The 15,581-nt window shown below is 36.8% G+C and overlaps 1 protein-coding gene across 1 annotated transcript in view; it reads left to right on the forward strand.

Moving 5' to 3' along the window:
• LOC106137204 (uncharacterized) overlaps positions 1 to 15,581 on the forward strand; it is a 43,709-nt gene that overhangs the window by 639 nt on the left and 27,489 nt on the right. Inside the window, exons 2-8 of the mRNA XM_060952369.1 lie at positions 6,260 to 6,354; positions 6,585 to 6,641; positions 9,665 to 9,811; positions 10,610 to 10,688; positions 12,273 to 12,394; positions 13,368 to 13,540; positions 14,956 to 15,062. Of these exons, the coding sequence (XP_060808352.1) occupies positions 6,291 to 6,354; positions 6,585 to 6,641; positions 9,665 to 9,811; positions 10,610 to 10,688; positions 12,273 to 12,394; positions 13,368 to 13,540; positions 14,956 to 15,062 (749 nt within the window). The 5' untranslated portion in view covers positions 6,260 to 6,290. The remainder of the gene's footprint in view (positions 1 to 6,259; positions 6,355 to 6,584; positions 6,642 to 9,664; positions 9,812 to 10,609; positions 10,689 to 12,272; positions 12,395 to 13,367; positions 13,541 to 14,955; positions 15,063 to 15,581) is intronic.

Consider the following 15,581-nt stretch of genomic DNA (forward strand, 5'->3'; position numbering starts at 1 on the left):
CTTAGGCTCAAATACCACTCTATATCGATATCTATAGAGCTAGTGGCAAGTGGAAAGATGTTGTCTCTGCCTACCCCTACGGGAAAAATGCGTGATTTTATGTATGTATGTATATCTCTCTAGCACCGATACCCTTACTATAACAAATACCAACATAATGCACACGACCCTTCTTAATCCTAAAGGGCAGGCCATCCCTTAACGAAGGGAGATATTGCCGATTAGATTAGTATACAGGTTACAGGATTATCGATTTAAATATTATGTTTTGCTTTTTTTTTACTTTGACGTTTTACCTAACTTTTTTTTACCACAGTACTACAGTAAACGAAGAAAGGTTAATATAATTTTCTACAACAAGTTCCTTGAAATAGTAAAAAAAAAAGAAGAAATGAAAATAATACTTCTTGAAATAATTGTTTTCTTTTTTTTTAATTAGCACTCCATACTTGTTTGTTTTCAAACATGAAAAACACGCTTTTTCCCGGAAGAGTAGGCAGAGACTACATATTTCCACTGGCCACGCCATGATCCCTGCATTGTCTTTCGCTTCATCCACATTCATAACTTTTTTTATTAAGCTCTCTTTATCAGTCAATGTCCTCTTTTATATATTAATTAGCTTTTACTTAGTTTTGCATCTAAAAAAACGAATTTAACGCCACCTGCAAAAGGCAACGAATTAATCGCCATCTAAAAAAAGCGACGACTTTAGCGCCACCGCAAAAAATTACATGTTTTTCGCAAATCCTGCAGGAACTACAGTTTGTTCCGAGATGAGAGGTATCCTATTTCATTCTATAGGCTCTTAATTATAAAAACGTTATATTTCAAGCAGATTCGATCAGCTGTTTCGCTTAACGATAGAATTTTAAAAGTGACAGGTTGCTAGCCCATCGCCTAAAGATGAATGCCGAGCTTATAAAACCTATCCCTTAGTCGCCTTTGAGGACATCCAAGGGAAAGAGATGGAGTGGTCCTTTTCATTTTTTATTTAAATGGGAACCACACGGCACATTAATTTCGATATTGATTTATATATTGATTGATTATACTATGCTTACATACCTATTATTGATTGATTATACTATGGTTACATACCTATTTATTATTGTCAAATGGGCTGGGCCGACCTTCAGGTAAGCAAATAAAGACGCCCACAATAACTTTCCATAGTTGATGTTAAGTACATGGTTTTATAGAAGGTAAACATATTTTTGAAATGGCGCACGGCAGTAACCGAATCCATTGACCTATAGTTACTATCCGTATAATAATTACTCACATACATACATATAATCACGTCTATATCCCTGGCGGGGTAGACAGAGCCTAATTGTGACAATTAATTAGTCACATTCAGATAAATTATTTGATTTGATAAATACATCCTACTAATTTTATAAATGGGAAAGTTTGTGAGTATGTCAGGATGTCAGTATGGATGTTTGTTACTCTTTCACGCAAAAACTACTGAACCGATTACGATGAAATTTGGTATTTAGGTAGCTGAACACTTTTAACTAGCCGTGTGGTTCCCGGCACCAATAGAAAATAGAAAAGGACCACTCCATCTCTCTCCCATGGAGGTCGTAAAAGGCATGGGATTCTTCTTTTAGGCGATGGGCTAGAAATCTGCCACTATGGAATCTTAATTCAACTGAACGTGCCCTTAAGACTTAAGTGACCCTATCAAGACAATTGGCTCTGTCCACACGTCGAGGACATTCTGGCAAAAGGTCAGTTTAAGAGTAGGTAAAATCGACGAGCGTGCATGATGAGAGGTACGAGTATGAACATGGATAAAGCGAAAGAACTATGCAAGGATCGTGGCAAGCGGAAAGATGTAGTCTCTGCCTAATGAGGCGTGATTTTATGTACCTGCGTCTAGTCTACTTGTCTATGACTATTGTAAAAAGATAACGGTTATCGATTGCCTTCTTTTTTGAATTCGGTTAAATTTCTAAAAACTTTACCTGTGTGTAATGTAACAAATGCTTTCCTGAAAACCGCATCATAATTGGTTCAGCGAAATGCGAGATAATCGCAAACAAACATACATACATACACAAACTGGGATCCACCTTTTTTAAGAAAGAAGGTGAATTAGAATCCCAAAATGTTAGGACTTAAATCTAGAACTTAAAAAAATTACCAATCCAGGAACGTTTGTAAAATTATGGCAGACTGGAGTCCCGGATATAGCCAGACGAGTGATCATTTCCCGTCGTCTGCGCGGGAAATTACCCTCCCTTGCCTAGTTAAAGGTTATTAGAAATGACAGCTAGAGAGGGGATGTCCCTTAATATAAGATAAATGTATAACCCTATATATCTGTCTGTCCGTTTAAAAATACAAATTGTTATTCTTAATGAGGTTTCGCAAATAACAATTAAGTATTTTTATGAGAATGTCAACTTTACATCTATACTAATATTATAAAGCTAAAGAGTTTGTTTGTTTGTTTTAACGCGCTAATCTCAGGAACTACTGGTCAGAATTGAAAAATTCTTTTTGCGTCGAAAAGACCATTTATCGAGGAAGGCTTTAGGCTATATGATATCACGCTGCAACTTTAAGGAGCAAAGAAATAATGGAAAATGTGAAAAAAACGGGGAGAATTATTCATCCTTGAGGGTTTCAATGGGCATCAGCCCATAATAAAAATTCCACGTGGACGAAGTCGCGAGCACAGCTAGTACAATAAAAACACGTCTTACAAAGTAGACAGGGCCAACAGTCTCGAAAAGTCTGAAAGCCAATGTCCACGTGTAAGTATGGCTTTTTGATGGAGTTGAAATTCAACTAGTTAGACATTGCTAACCTATCGCCTAAAATAAATAATCTCAAGTATTAGGTATTATACTATTAATTATAATAAAAAAAGAATAGGATCACTCCATCTCTTTCGACTAAGGGATAGGCCTGAAAACTTGGGATTCTTCTTTTGGGAAATGGCTATACCCCTTTCACTATTTGAATCCCAATTCTATCATCAAGCCAAACAGCTGAACGTGGCCTATCAGTCTTTTTTAAGACTGGTGGCTCTGTTTGCCCCGCAAGGGATATAGACGTGATTAAATGTATGTATATTGTATGTATTATAAGCCTTCCCCTTGATTAACTTTTAGTCTGTTTGGGTAGTGGAGAGTCTGTCTGGCACACACTACGCTTTTTCTTCACTACTAGACCAGCACGAAAACGCATCTGTACATATCAAAATTTTGTTATAAAATAATTTAATAAGGATTCTCAAATACTTATGAAACCAAGTCCTTAAATCTACGAAGGAAATATACTTATATAGAAAAAAATGTCCCCATAAGAACAGTACTGATAAAAAAAAGAAACAACAGTTAATCATGGTTCTATAATTTTCCATTGTCTTATATAATTTAATTAGTTTTATTTAGATTTAGCAAGGTGGTTTAGATGTAATATTAAAAATATTTTTTTACATTATCTGCCATTGTCTAAAAAAATTCCTAATTATTTATAATTAAGTCGATACTCTAAGAAAAAAATTCTCATTAACAAAACATATAATAATTGAAAAAAAACCTGCATGACATTTATTTGGCGAATAAAGTTGACAAAATGTGACTTGACTATTACAAATTCTAAATCATACTAATAAAAATTTAAAAAAAAAATGTTTTAAAAAATAAGTATTTAAAACTTATCGCTCCCGCTACAGCCTCTTTACTATCCAGGGTTAAAACCTAGTCTATCCATAAACAAAACCCACTTTTCTTTGTATACAAATATTTACCCTCTATGCCTAAGAGGGGATGAAAGCCCCTCTTCCTCTATAGGGCAGCGGGATAATGTGACATAGGGTTGCTAGTTGAATGCCTAGAATATATTATCTAAGCTAGGTTTTTACTAGTTTTAAAATAATGCTTTTTAGGTTACCGTAGTGACATTTATATCCATGCTGAATCGATAAAAACGTATTTGTCATCTGCTTCTCTGCTTGTGTAGGTCATAACCGCCAAAAAGGGAAAGTCTTAACAACTAGGGCAGTTTTTGTAAGGCTAGCAAATCTTTTTCTCGGAATATCTCCAGTTAACAGTGGCCTTCGAGGTTCTGTCTACCCCATAAGCGAGATGTGTGTGTTAGTCGAGGGAATCCTATTGTTTAGCCACTATAAAGTACTTAATTTATTAGTACCTCTTTTTTTGATTTATAAGCTACATCATATTAATGGATATTTTTAAACAGGACATGGCATCGCCTATAAATCTTTGTGTTCTGTGATACTTAACTATATACATAAGATTCCTAAGTACCATAAACTAAGTATCGAAATAGTTCACATATTGAATGCATTGTTTGTATCGGTAATAGACTTACATATTTGCGGAATTTTCACCGCCGCAAAAATGTATTTACTAATTTTTATGCAACCGAGCGCACTTATAAGTACTTATTTGTTTATTTTTAATTTCGTATCTCGGTAACCCTGCCCCGCAGGCATCTTCGCACCATAGAGTTTGTGTTACGCATCCAATCGCTTGTGCGTTCTTTCAACTTTTTAATGGGGCGGCTGTATGCGTTGCTTTCTTTGCCTTCCGCTTTTTTCTTTAGTCTTTTGCAGTTCGCGCCATTGTTTTGCTACACTGGGAAAATTATTTAAATGTTTTTTTTTTAATTTATGATTTTTATACTATGTCTTAGACATTAATATCTGTGATATGTCCATATTTTTGCTAAAGCTTTAAGATTCGTTTGAAGCAAATCCCATGGGATCTTTTCTTTTTATTGATGCCTGGAACCACACGGCACTTATATATAGATATGTAATGTATGTATACGTGGATCTCTACTCGTTCGCAGTCCGAATGAAAATGTCAGAGTGAAATAATATTTCTAGTTGGATTCCTGTCCCAAGCGGCGTTCCTCAGGGTTCACTGCTTGGTCCTTTGCTTTTTACTGTCTTTGTCAATGACATTACTAGCTGCTTTAATTCATCACAACTTTTGTGTTATGCAGATGACATGAAAGTTTTTCGTTCTATTTCTTCCGGTGTTGACGTTGAGCTACTTCAACAGGACTTAGATCGGTTATCTGACTATTGTCTACGTAATAAGTTGGATTTAAACGCTGATAAATGTGCGTTTGCCACGTTCACTCGAAAACGTAAACCAGTAAATTCACGATATTTTCTTAAAGGTACCGAATTGAAAAAACAGTCTGGCATTCGTGATTTAGGCGTATTTCATGACTCTAAATTATTATTTGATACTCACATTGCCAATATAATTAATAAAGCCTCCAAATGCTTAGGATTTGTGATGCGCAATTCCAAAAGTTTTAAAAAAGCCAAAACCTTAAAAATTTTATACTGTACTTATGTAAGGAGCCATCTGGAGTACGCTTGTCAGATTTGGAACCCAATTTATGATATTTATATTTCCAGAATTGAGGCAATTCAAAAAAGATTTTTACGTTATTTATGTTTTCAGTTACATATTTCTTATAGTTCTGATCAATATGACGAGTTGTGTGCGAAGCAATATCTCGTTCCTCTAGTCACTAGAAGGAATGTGGCAGATTTAATATTTTTCTCCAAAATAATCAATAGTATTGTTGATTGTCCTGATATTCTTGCAAAAATAGGCTTTAAAGTCCCACCTAGAACTATGCGTAGTAATCCATTGTTTAATACCCCCTTCGTCAACACTAATTATAGACAAAATTCATAAGAATTTTGTCAATGTCAATATCAGCGTCTACTGAAATTCGATTGTACAGATGAGCGGTTCTCCATAAATTATTTATGGAGAACCGCTCATCTGTACAATCGAATTTCAGTAGACGCTGATATTGATATCTTTGATTTTAGCATTCCTAAATTGAGGCGGACTCTTATACAATTCTTCTTTCCAAGCGATGTGGTTGATGGCTGACCGGAGATTATATCACAATAATTTATATATATTTAACTGTCGATAGAATTAAGTTCTTTTAAATTTAGTAATTAGACGTTAACTCATAGATTGTTATTGTTGATTGTTTAGAGATTGATGTTCCTTTTTTTTAATTGTATTAGTGTTTTGTATCTGTGAGGACCTATAATTGACCATTTGTTTTACATATGTGACGCTATTTTTTGTAAACGGTTGTTGGTCTTCCAAATAAATAAATAAATAAATAAATGAATCAGTTTGTCGGGAAATGTCAACGACACATAGTCGTTATTTTGATTCAATTAAGTAGACGTTTCTTTTAAATCCATTGCTCTGTTTGTTGGCAGGTAGACATCGGCATGCGGTGGTCGGCGTGAGATGGACGGTATACAAATGGAGCCGATCGGCAAGTACAAAGCCGACAGAAACGGTTCTGCGAAAGGTAGGAAAATGCCTTTACCTTTTCCCATGGATGTCATAAAACCCTATACACTTAAGACTCTTCTTTTAGGCTATCGGCTAGCAACCTGTCACTATTTGAACCTTAATGCTATACAGCTGGTCTTTCAGTCATTCAAAGACTATTTACACTGTCTACCCCGTAAGGGGTATAAACGTGACTATATGTATGTGAGTAGGAAACTAAACTAAATGAAATGTATATATTTTCAGCAGCTGCTTGGCGTAATATGGTCGACCAGGATTTGGACGATGTCGCTTTTTTGGCCGGTAAGTACATACACAAAATCATAACATTTCTACCATTTATACTTTATACACTATATATACCTACTATATACACTATATATACATACATACATGCATACATAAAATCACGCCTCTTTCCCGGAGGGGTAGGCAGAGACTACCTACTTCTTTCGCTTCGTCCACATTCATAACTCTCTTCATACAAGCTCGGCGGTTTCGGGTACTTTTGACCTGACCCTTTACCAGGACGTCCTTAATTTGATCAAGATACGTTCGTCTAGGTCTTCCCACTCCGACCTTTCCCTCCACACTCTCCTTGTATATCTGCTTAGTCAACCTGCTTTCATTCATCCTCTCCACATGACCGAACCATCTTAACATACCCTTTTCTATTCCTGTAACTACATCTTCTTTCACATCACAACATTCCCTTATCACGCTGTTCCTTATCCTGTCACTCAATTTCACACCCATCATACTCCTTAACGCTCTCATTTCCACTGCATTTATTCTGCTTTCATGCTTCTTTTGCCATACCCAACTTTCACTCCCATACATTAATGTCGGGACCAACACGCCCCTGTGCACAGCCAGTCGAGCCTTTTTGGATAGTTTCTGACTGCTCATAAAGGCATGCAAAGCTCCATTCACCATGTTCCCCGCGTTCACTCTCCTTTCAATATCACTATCATACTTGCCATCTGATGTAAACTTTGATCCTAGATATACAAACTCTTTCACTTGCTCCACTTTTTCTCCTCCAATCAAAATATTACATGCTGTCATTTCTTTCTCCATTTCAAAAACCAGTGTTTTAGTTTTACTTACGTTCACTTTCATTCCTTTCTCTTTTAAAGCTTCATGCATACAGTTTACCATCTCCTGTAACTCCTCCGCTGATGACGCCAGTATAACCTGATCGTCGGCATAGAGCAGACATTTGACGAGTAACTCATTCATCCTTAATCCACTTTTAGACTCTTTCAAATCTGTCAAACAGCTATCCATAAATAGGTTGAACAGCCACGGTGACGCAACACATCCTTGCCTAACGCCTTTCTCAATCTTAAACCACTCAGTGTGCGCTCCGTTTATCCTGACACAAGCACTCGAATCCTCATATAAGGATTTCACACTATATATACTATACAGTATGTATTATATGTTATACTATACATACATATACTGAATATTCTTTAAAAATCACGTAGATAATGGGCAGTCGCCATATACCTAATGCAAGAAATTTTTTTTTTTAATATAAAATAATCCCTTTCTTATCTTTGCGAGTAGGTAGGTAGGTACTATACTTTGCTTGTCTACTTTGACTATTTTTTTCAAAGTTATTTTACATTAGCCCCCCTACACCCGGCTACGTCCATTATGGAACAACAATATTCACTTCAGCATTTTTATTTCAACCTAGGTCTTTAAAAAGTGGCTAACACTCAATAATTCCACTTCAACTATTATAACCCAACAGCCACTTCTTCCCACTTCATTCTCGCCTTGCAAGATTCTAATCGAGGTCGTAGTAGAGTGCTTCTAGTGTTCTCGACACTTTCAATGTCACACACAAGTGTGCTAGTAGGCTGCTGACAATAAAGAAATTTCTGGAATGCTTTGACAGAATTTATGACATTATACCATAGACGAAGGTATACAAAAAGACTTGTATTTTTCCCTCTATGCATTCCGAACGATTAAAAATAATGTTTGCCGTGTGGTTCCCGGCACCAATAGAAAAAAGAATACTACATCTTTTCCCCGTGAATATCGTAAAAGGCGACTAAGGGATTGGCTTATAAACTTGTGATTCTTTTAGGCGACGGGCTAGCAGTAGTGACAACTATTTGAATCTAAATTCTATCTTAAAGCAAAACAGCTGAACGTGGCCTATCAGTCTTTTCAAGACTGTTGGCTCTGTCTACCCCGCAAGGGATATAGATGTGACGCATGTATGTAAAATTTGATGCAACTTTGATGGTCTACCATTAGCCAAGCTGGGTAAATCTGTCCATAGATTCACTAAAGGTTATATCAGAATTTGCTATCTTACTTTTGGACTGTAGCGTAGTCTAAGAAGACAAGAGTCGTAGAAGAAGAAGAAGAAGACAAGGTTCATTGGGAAATGTAAACGTGGATTATTCCTCTAAATTTGTAATCATCTGCGATATTTTCCGTCAAAAGTATCCGTAACCGCCGAGGTTGCATGAAGAGAGTTATGAATGTGGATGAAGCGAAGGAAATATGCAGAGATCGTGGCAAGTGGGAAGAGGTAGTCTCTGCCTACCCCTCCGGGAAAGAGGCGTGATTTTATGTATGTATGTATGTACTCTTGGACTGTAGCGTAGTCTAAGAAGACAAGAGTCGTAGAAGAAGAAGACAAGGTTCCTTGGGAAATGTAAACGTGGATTCTTCCTCTAAATTTGTATTTACATACATACATATGATCACGTCTCCATCCCTTACGGGATAAACAGAGCCAACAGTCCCGAAAAGACTGATAGGCCACGTTCAGCTGCTTGGCTTAATGATAGAATTGAAATTCAAATAGTAACCGGTTGCTAGCCCATCGCCTAAAAGAAGAATCCCAAGTTTATAAGCCTATCCCTTATTATATACTAGCTGTCCCGGCAAACGTTGTTTTGCCATGTAAATCACTTTTTAGTCATTTCTAGTTAAAAAAAAAATGTTAAGTGTGGACAACCCTTAACACTTAGGGGTATGAAAAATAGATGTTAGCCGATTCTCAGACCTACTGAATATGCATGCAAAATTTGGTTAGAATAGGCTAGGCCTAAGTAAATATTATGTTTTTGGAAGAGCGGGTCCCCCTGCCACAGGATTTTCTAAGCTTACTAGGTGTGTCCCAGTTTTGTGTAGTTTTAGAAACTAAGGCTTGGAAATAAAGATTTTTTCAATTTTTTTTTTCAATTTGGTTAAAATCGGTAAAGCCGTTTCGATGGAGTACGGAGACAAACATTTGTGACACGAGAATTTTATATATTTGTACCTACATATTTATCTATATTTTCCATCAGACACGGACAAGGCCCGCGAAGCCCGGGAGCTCCGCGAGGCGCCCGTGGCAGTGTGCTCTCAGCGCAGGGCGCTCTGCCTCGCCGCGCTAGTATTCTCAGCTATGTTCGCTACTGCGCTACTAGTCGTCTACGCTACGCCTCAAGCCGGTAAGTCTTATATATCTTATAATGTATCGGTATACTAGCTGTCCCGGCAAACTTTGTTTTGCCATATAAATATGTTTTAAAGTTATTTCTAGTAAAAAAAAAATGTTAAGGGTATGGACTAGGTACCCTATGAAAAATAGATGTTGGCCGATTTTTCAGACCTACACAATATGCTCACAAAATTTCATGAGAATCGTAGGAGTACTTTTATATATAAGATTAGTTGTATTTTTAACTAGCTGTTTTTTTTTTCACTTTTTCAATTATTTGTTTGCGTCTTGTAGTTGCAGCGTGATGTTATATAGCGTAAAGCCTTCCTCGATAAATGGTCTATTCAACGCAAAAAAAAAATTCAATTAGAACCAATAGTTCCTGAGATTAGCGCAAACAAACAAACTCTTCAGCTTTATATAATTAGTAGAAGTAGATATAGATAATAGGTTTAGATTGGAAACGTAACAATTTGTAAACATTCTTCATTGAAAAAGAAGTAGCTAAGGGATAAGCCCGCCTTTGTACTGTACCTACTGTTTTTATTTGTAACTAGCGACCCGCCCCGGCTAATATATTACGGAACCCTATTTTTTTCCAAAATAAAATATAGTCTATGTTACTCGTGGATAATGTAGCTTTCGAATCGTGAAAGAATTTTTAAAATCGGTCCAGTAGTTTTTGAGCCTATTCATTACAACCAAACAAACAAACAAAGTTTGCCTCTTTATAATATTAGTGTAGATGTACTCCTTTAGTGAACAATAAAGCATTTACTTACTAACTTACTTACTATGTTGTTTTTAGATTGCCCTTGCGCCGGAGAAAACCCTTTGATACCAGGACAGCAACCGACTTCAGACGCCAGTAACACCGCTGCCAACAAGTTAGTATTACATACATACATAAAATCACGCCTCTCTCCCGGAGGGGTAGGCAGAGACTACCTCTTTCCACTTGCCACGATCTGTGCATATTTCCTTCGCTTCATCCACATTCATAACTCTCTTCATGCAAGCAATAGTATATTAGTATTACAATAGAATAGATTTATGCCGTGTGGTTCCCGGCACCAATAAAAATAAAGAATAGGACCACTCCATCTCGTTCACATGGTTGTAGTTTAAGGCGATTAAGGGATAGGCTTATAAACTTGGGATTCTTCTTTTAGTCGACAGGCTAGCAACATGTCACTATTTGAATGTCAATTCTATCATTATGCCAAATAGCTGAACGTGGCCGATCAGTCTTTTCAAAGACTGTTGGCTCTGTCTACCCCACAAGGGATATAGACGTGACCATATGTACGTATGTATAGAAAAGATTTATGCCGTGTGGTTCCCGGCACTAATAAAAATAAAGAATAGGACCACTCCAGCTCGTTCACATGGATGTAGTTTAAGACGACTAAGGTATGGTCTTATAAACCTGTGATGCATCACTCATTGACGTCACATCACTTAAATCTAATTATAACTATTACCGCTTCTAAAGCGCATGTGTAGAAGAAGCGGGCGGAACAAACTACACTGCACCGTTTTTACCGGACGTCAATCTACAAATATAGAACTCTATAATCTAAATCGTGGACGTATGCGCATTGTCTAATTATCGTATCGTATTTAAATGTATTTATTTTTGCAGATCTCTTAAATCTAAATCGTGTTCGAATGCACATTGTCTAATTATCGTATCGTATTTAAATGTATTTGTTAATTTATTTTTGCAGATCTCTTAAATCTAAATCGTAGACTAATGCACATTGTCTAATTATCGTATCGTATTTAAATGTATTTATTTATCTACTTTTGCAGATCACTTAAATCTAAATCGTAGACTAATGCACATTGTCTAATTATCGTATCGTATTTAAATTTATTTATTTTTGCAGATCTCTTAAATTTAAATCCAAGACGAATGCATATCGTCTAATTATCGTATCGTATTTAAATGTATTTATTTATTTATTTTTGCAGATCTCTTAAATCTAAATCGTCGACGTATGCACATCGTCTAATTATCGTACCGTATTTAAATGTAATTATTTTTGCAGATCTCTTAAATCTAAATCGTGTTCGAATGCACATTGTCTAATTATCGTATCGTATTTAAATGTATTTATTTTTGCAGATCTCTTAAATCTAAATCGTAGACTAATGCACATCGTCTAATTATCGTATCGTATATTTAAATGTATTTATTTAAATATTAATTTTTGAAGATCTCTTAAGTCTAAATCGTATTAAAAAATCAAAATCAAAATTTTTATAGGATACTTCATATCGCTTAATAATTGTCAAAACGTATGGTTTAACAACATTGGTTTTCGTCAAATAAATTACTTAAAACTGAGTTTACTGCCGCTTCCAAGGCGTCAGTGCAGAAGGAGCGGTAACAAACTGCACTGCAGCATTTATTTATTTATCTTATTATCGTATCGTATTTAAATGTATTTATTTATTTTTCGCAGAGAGAGAATAGCTACCAACGGCGCGGTGTTTCCGTGGCGCGGCGCGAGGTTGCCCACATTTGTCATTCCGAAGCATTACAGCCTGTGGCTGCACCCCAACTTGACCACTGGGGAGCTAAGGGGTAGGTGAAAGAAAGAAATAAAATAAGAATTTTTTATTGACGGCCTCTGTGGCTCAGCGGTAGTACGCTTGTCTGTGATCTGTGACACCGGAGGTCCCGGGTTCGAATCCCGGTCAAGGCGTGATGAGAAAAGAACTTTTTCTGATTGTCCTGGGTCTTGGATGTTTATCTATATCTATATAAAAAAAAAAGAAAGAATGAGAGAATCCGAGCTTGCATGAAGAGAGTTATGAATGTGGATGAAGCGAAGGAAATGTGCAGAGATCGTGGCAAGTGGAAAGATGTGGTCTCTGCCTACCCCCCCGGGAAAGAGGCGTGATTTTATGTATGTATGTATGTATAAGAAAGAAATAAAATAAGGAATAATGTTAGTATTTTTTTAATGTACCAAATACTAAATCTTCAACAATTTTTGTGCCGTGTTGTTCCCGGCACTAATAGAAAAAAGAATAGGACCACTCCATCTCTTTCCCCGTGGATGTCGTAAAAGGCGATTAAGGGATAGGCTTACAAACTTGGGATTCTTTTTTAGGCGATGGGCTAGCAACCTGTCACTATTTGAATCTCAATTCTATCACTAAGCCGAACAGCTGAACGTGGCCCATCAGTCTTTTCAAGACTGTTGGCTCTGTCTACCGCACAAGGGATTTAGACGTGACCATATGTATGTATGTATACTTACTTATATAGATAAACATCCAAGACCCGGGCCAATCAGTAAAAGTTCTTCTCATCATGCCCCGGTCGGGATTCGAGCCCGGGACCTCCGGTGTCGCAGACAAGCGTACTACCGCTGCGCCACAAAGATTATTTATTTATTTATTTATGTATAAATATAATTAATTTACATTCGTGCCGTGTGGTTCCCGGCACCAATACAAAAAAGAATAGAACCACTCCATCTCTTGCCCATGGATGTCGTTAAAGGCGACTAAAGGAATGGCTTATAACGTGTATGTAATTTTCATCGCAGGAGAGGTGTCCATAGACTTCAAAGTGGACAGAGACACTACCTTCGTGGTGTTGAATGTGCGCGACATGAATGTGACGGAACGAGCCCTGTTCAGGAGTGGGGGGGCGCTCGGGCCTAAAGTGGTGAAGACTTTGGACTATCTGCCGGCTGAACAGACCTATATAGAGTTCAAGGTAACTTCATATATTCGTTGTTTTGCATTTTGTGGGTATGACAAATAGATGTTGGTCGATCCTCAGATTTACTCAATATGCTCACATTACACTTATGTGAATCGGTCAAGCCGTTTCGGAGGAGTACGGGAACGAACATTGTGACACGAAAATGTTATATATGTATAAGATTAATATTACAAATGCGAAAGTCTGTTTGTCTTTACAAGCCTTGTAAGAGACTCTCGGGCCTAAAGTGGTGAAGACTCTGGACTATCTGCCGTTGAACAGACTTACATAGAGTTCAAGGTAACTTCGTACATAATAAGCGTACAGGCAAACTTGGTTTTGCATTTTGTGGGAATGACAAATAGATGTTGGTCGATTCTCTGATTTACTCAATATGCTCACAAAATTTCACGAGAATCAGTCAAGCCACGAGAATTTAATATATATAAGATTAATATTACAAATGCGAAAGTCTGTTTGTCTTTACAAGCCTTGTAAGAGACTCTTGGGACAAAAGTGGTGAAGACTTTGGACTAATTTTGCCGGCCAAACAGAACTATATAGAGTTCAAGGTAACTTCATACATCTATACTAATATTATAAAGCTGAAGAGTTTGTTTGTTTGAACGTGCTAATCTCAGAAACTATTGGTTCGAATTGAAAAATTATTTTTGAATAGACCATTTATCGAGGCTATATAATATCACGCTGCAACTATTAGGAGCGAAGAAATAATGGAAAATGTGAAAAAAAAAACGGGGAAAATTATTCATCCTTGAGGGCTTCAATGATGGCCAAAATAACTATTCCACGCGGACGAAGTTGCGGTCACAGCTAGTAAACTAATATTACAAATAATTCAAATAGTGACAGGTTGCTAGTCCATCTCCTAAAAAAAGAATCCCAAGTTTTTAAGCCTTATTAAAAATAAAAAAATAAAATTTAAAATAAAAATAAAATTGAAAAATAAAAAAAAATAAAACTACTGCTCTCAATGCGTCAGCCTCATACTCAACACTCACATCTTGTTGTTAAATGTGTCTAGTTATAGTGCCGTGTGGTTCCCGGCACCAGCACAAAAAGAATAGGACTACCACCATCTTCATGTCGTAAAAAGCGACTAAGGGATAAGCTTACCTAAAGAATAGGACCGCTCCATATTTTATTCATGGATGTCGTAAAAAGCGACTAAGGGATAGGCTTACAAACTTGTGTTTCTTATTATTCTCTTTCCCAAAGATGTCGTGAAAAGCGACTAAGGGATAGACTTATGAACTTTTGTTCTTTATAGGCGATGGGCTATCAACGTCACTATTTGATTCTCAATTTTATCATTAAGCTGTTGGCTTTATCTAGCCCTCACGTGATATAGACTTGATTATATGTATGTATACGTAGGTATAAAATAAATCTTTAAATATATTTAGGAGAAACTCCGGCGCAAATACAACTACACCCTAAGCCTCAGGTTCATCACGAAATTGGAGAAGAACGACAAGCGTCGCGGATTCTTCATGACCGGGACTCACAAGCAGTAAGTGATCTATCGTTAACACAGACCGTTCAAATTCCATGGACAGAAACAATATCTAGACTTTATATACGTAGTATATACGTGGTATTAAATACATATACGTAGTAGAAGAAGGAGCTGTTTGTCTGTTCAGCTGGTGGACATATGGGCCCCAGGGTTTCTACTCCAAAAGGTTCAAATATACATACACCGATACCTACATATATAAGGATATACAAGGAAAGTGTGGAGGGAAAGGTCGGAGTGGGAAGACCTAGACGAACGTATCTTGATCAAATTAAGGACGTCCTGGTAAAGGGTCAGGTCAAGAGTACCCGACACCGCCGAGCTTGCATGAAGAGAGTTTTGAATGTGCATGAAGCAAAGAAATATGCAGAGATCGTGGCAAGTGGAAAGAGGTAGTCTCTGCCTACCCCTCCGGGAAAGAGGCGTGACTTTATGTATGTATGTATACCTACATATACTTACGCAAGTAGATAGATAGATAGATAGATAAAACTCTTTATTGCACCATAAGAG

Source organism: Amyelois transitella, chromosome 28, assembly GCF_032362555.1.
Source record: "Amyelois transitella isolate CPQ chromosome 28, ilAmyTran1.1, whole genome shotgun sequence".
In the NCBI taxonomy this organism is placed as follows: Eukaryota; Metazoa; Arthropoda; class Insecta; order Lepidoptera; family Pyralidae; genus Amyelois; species Amyelois transitella.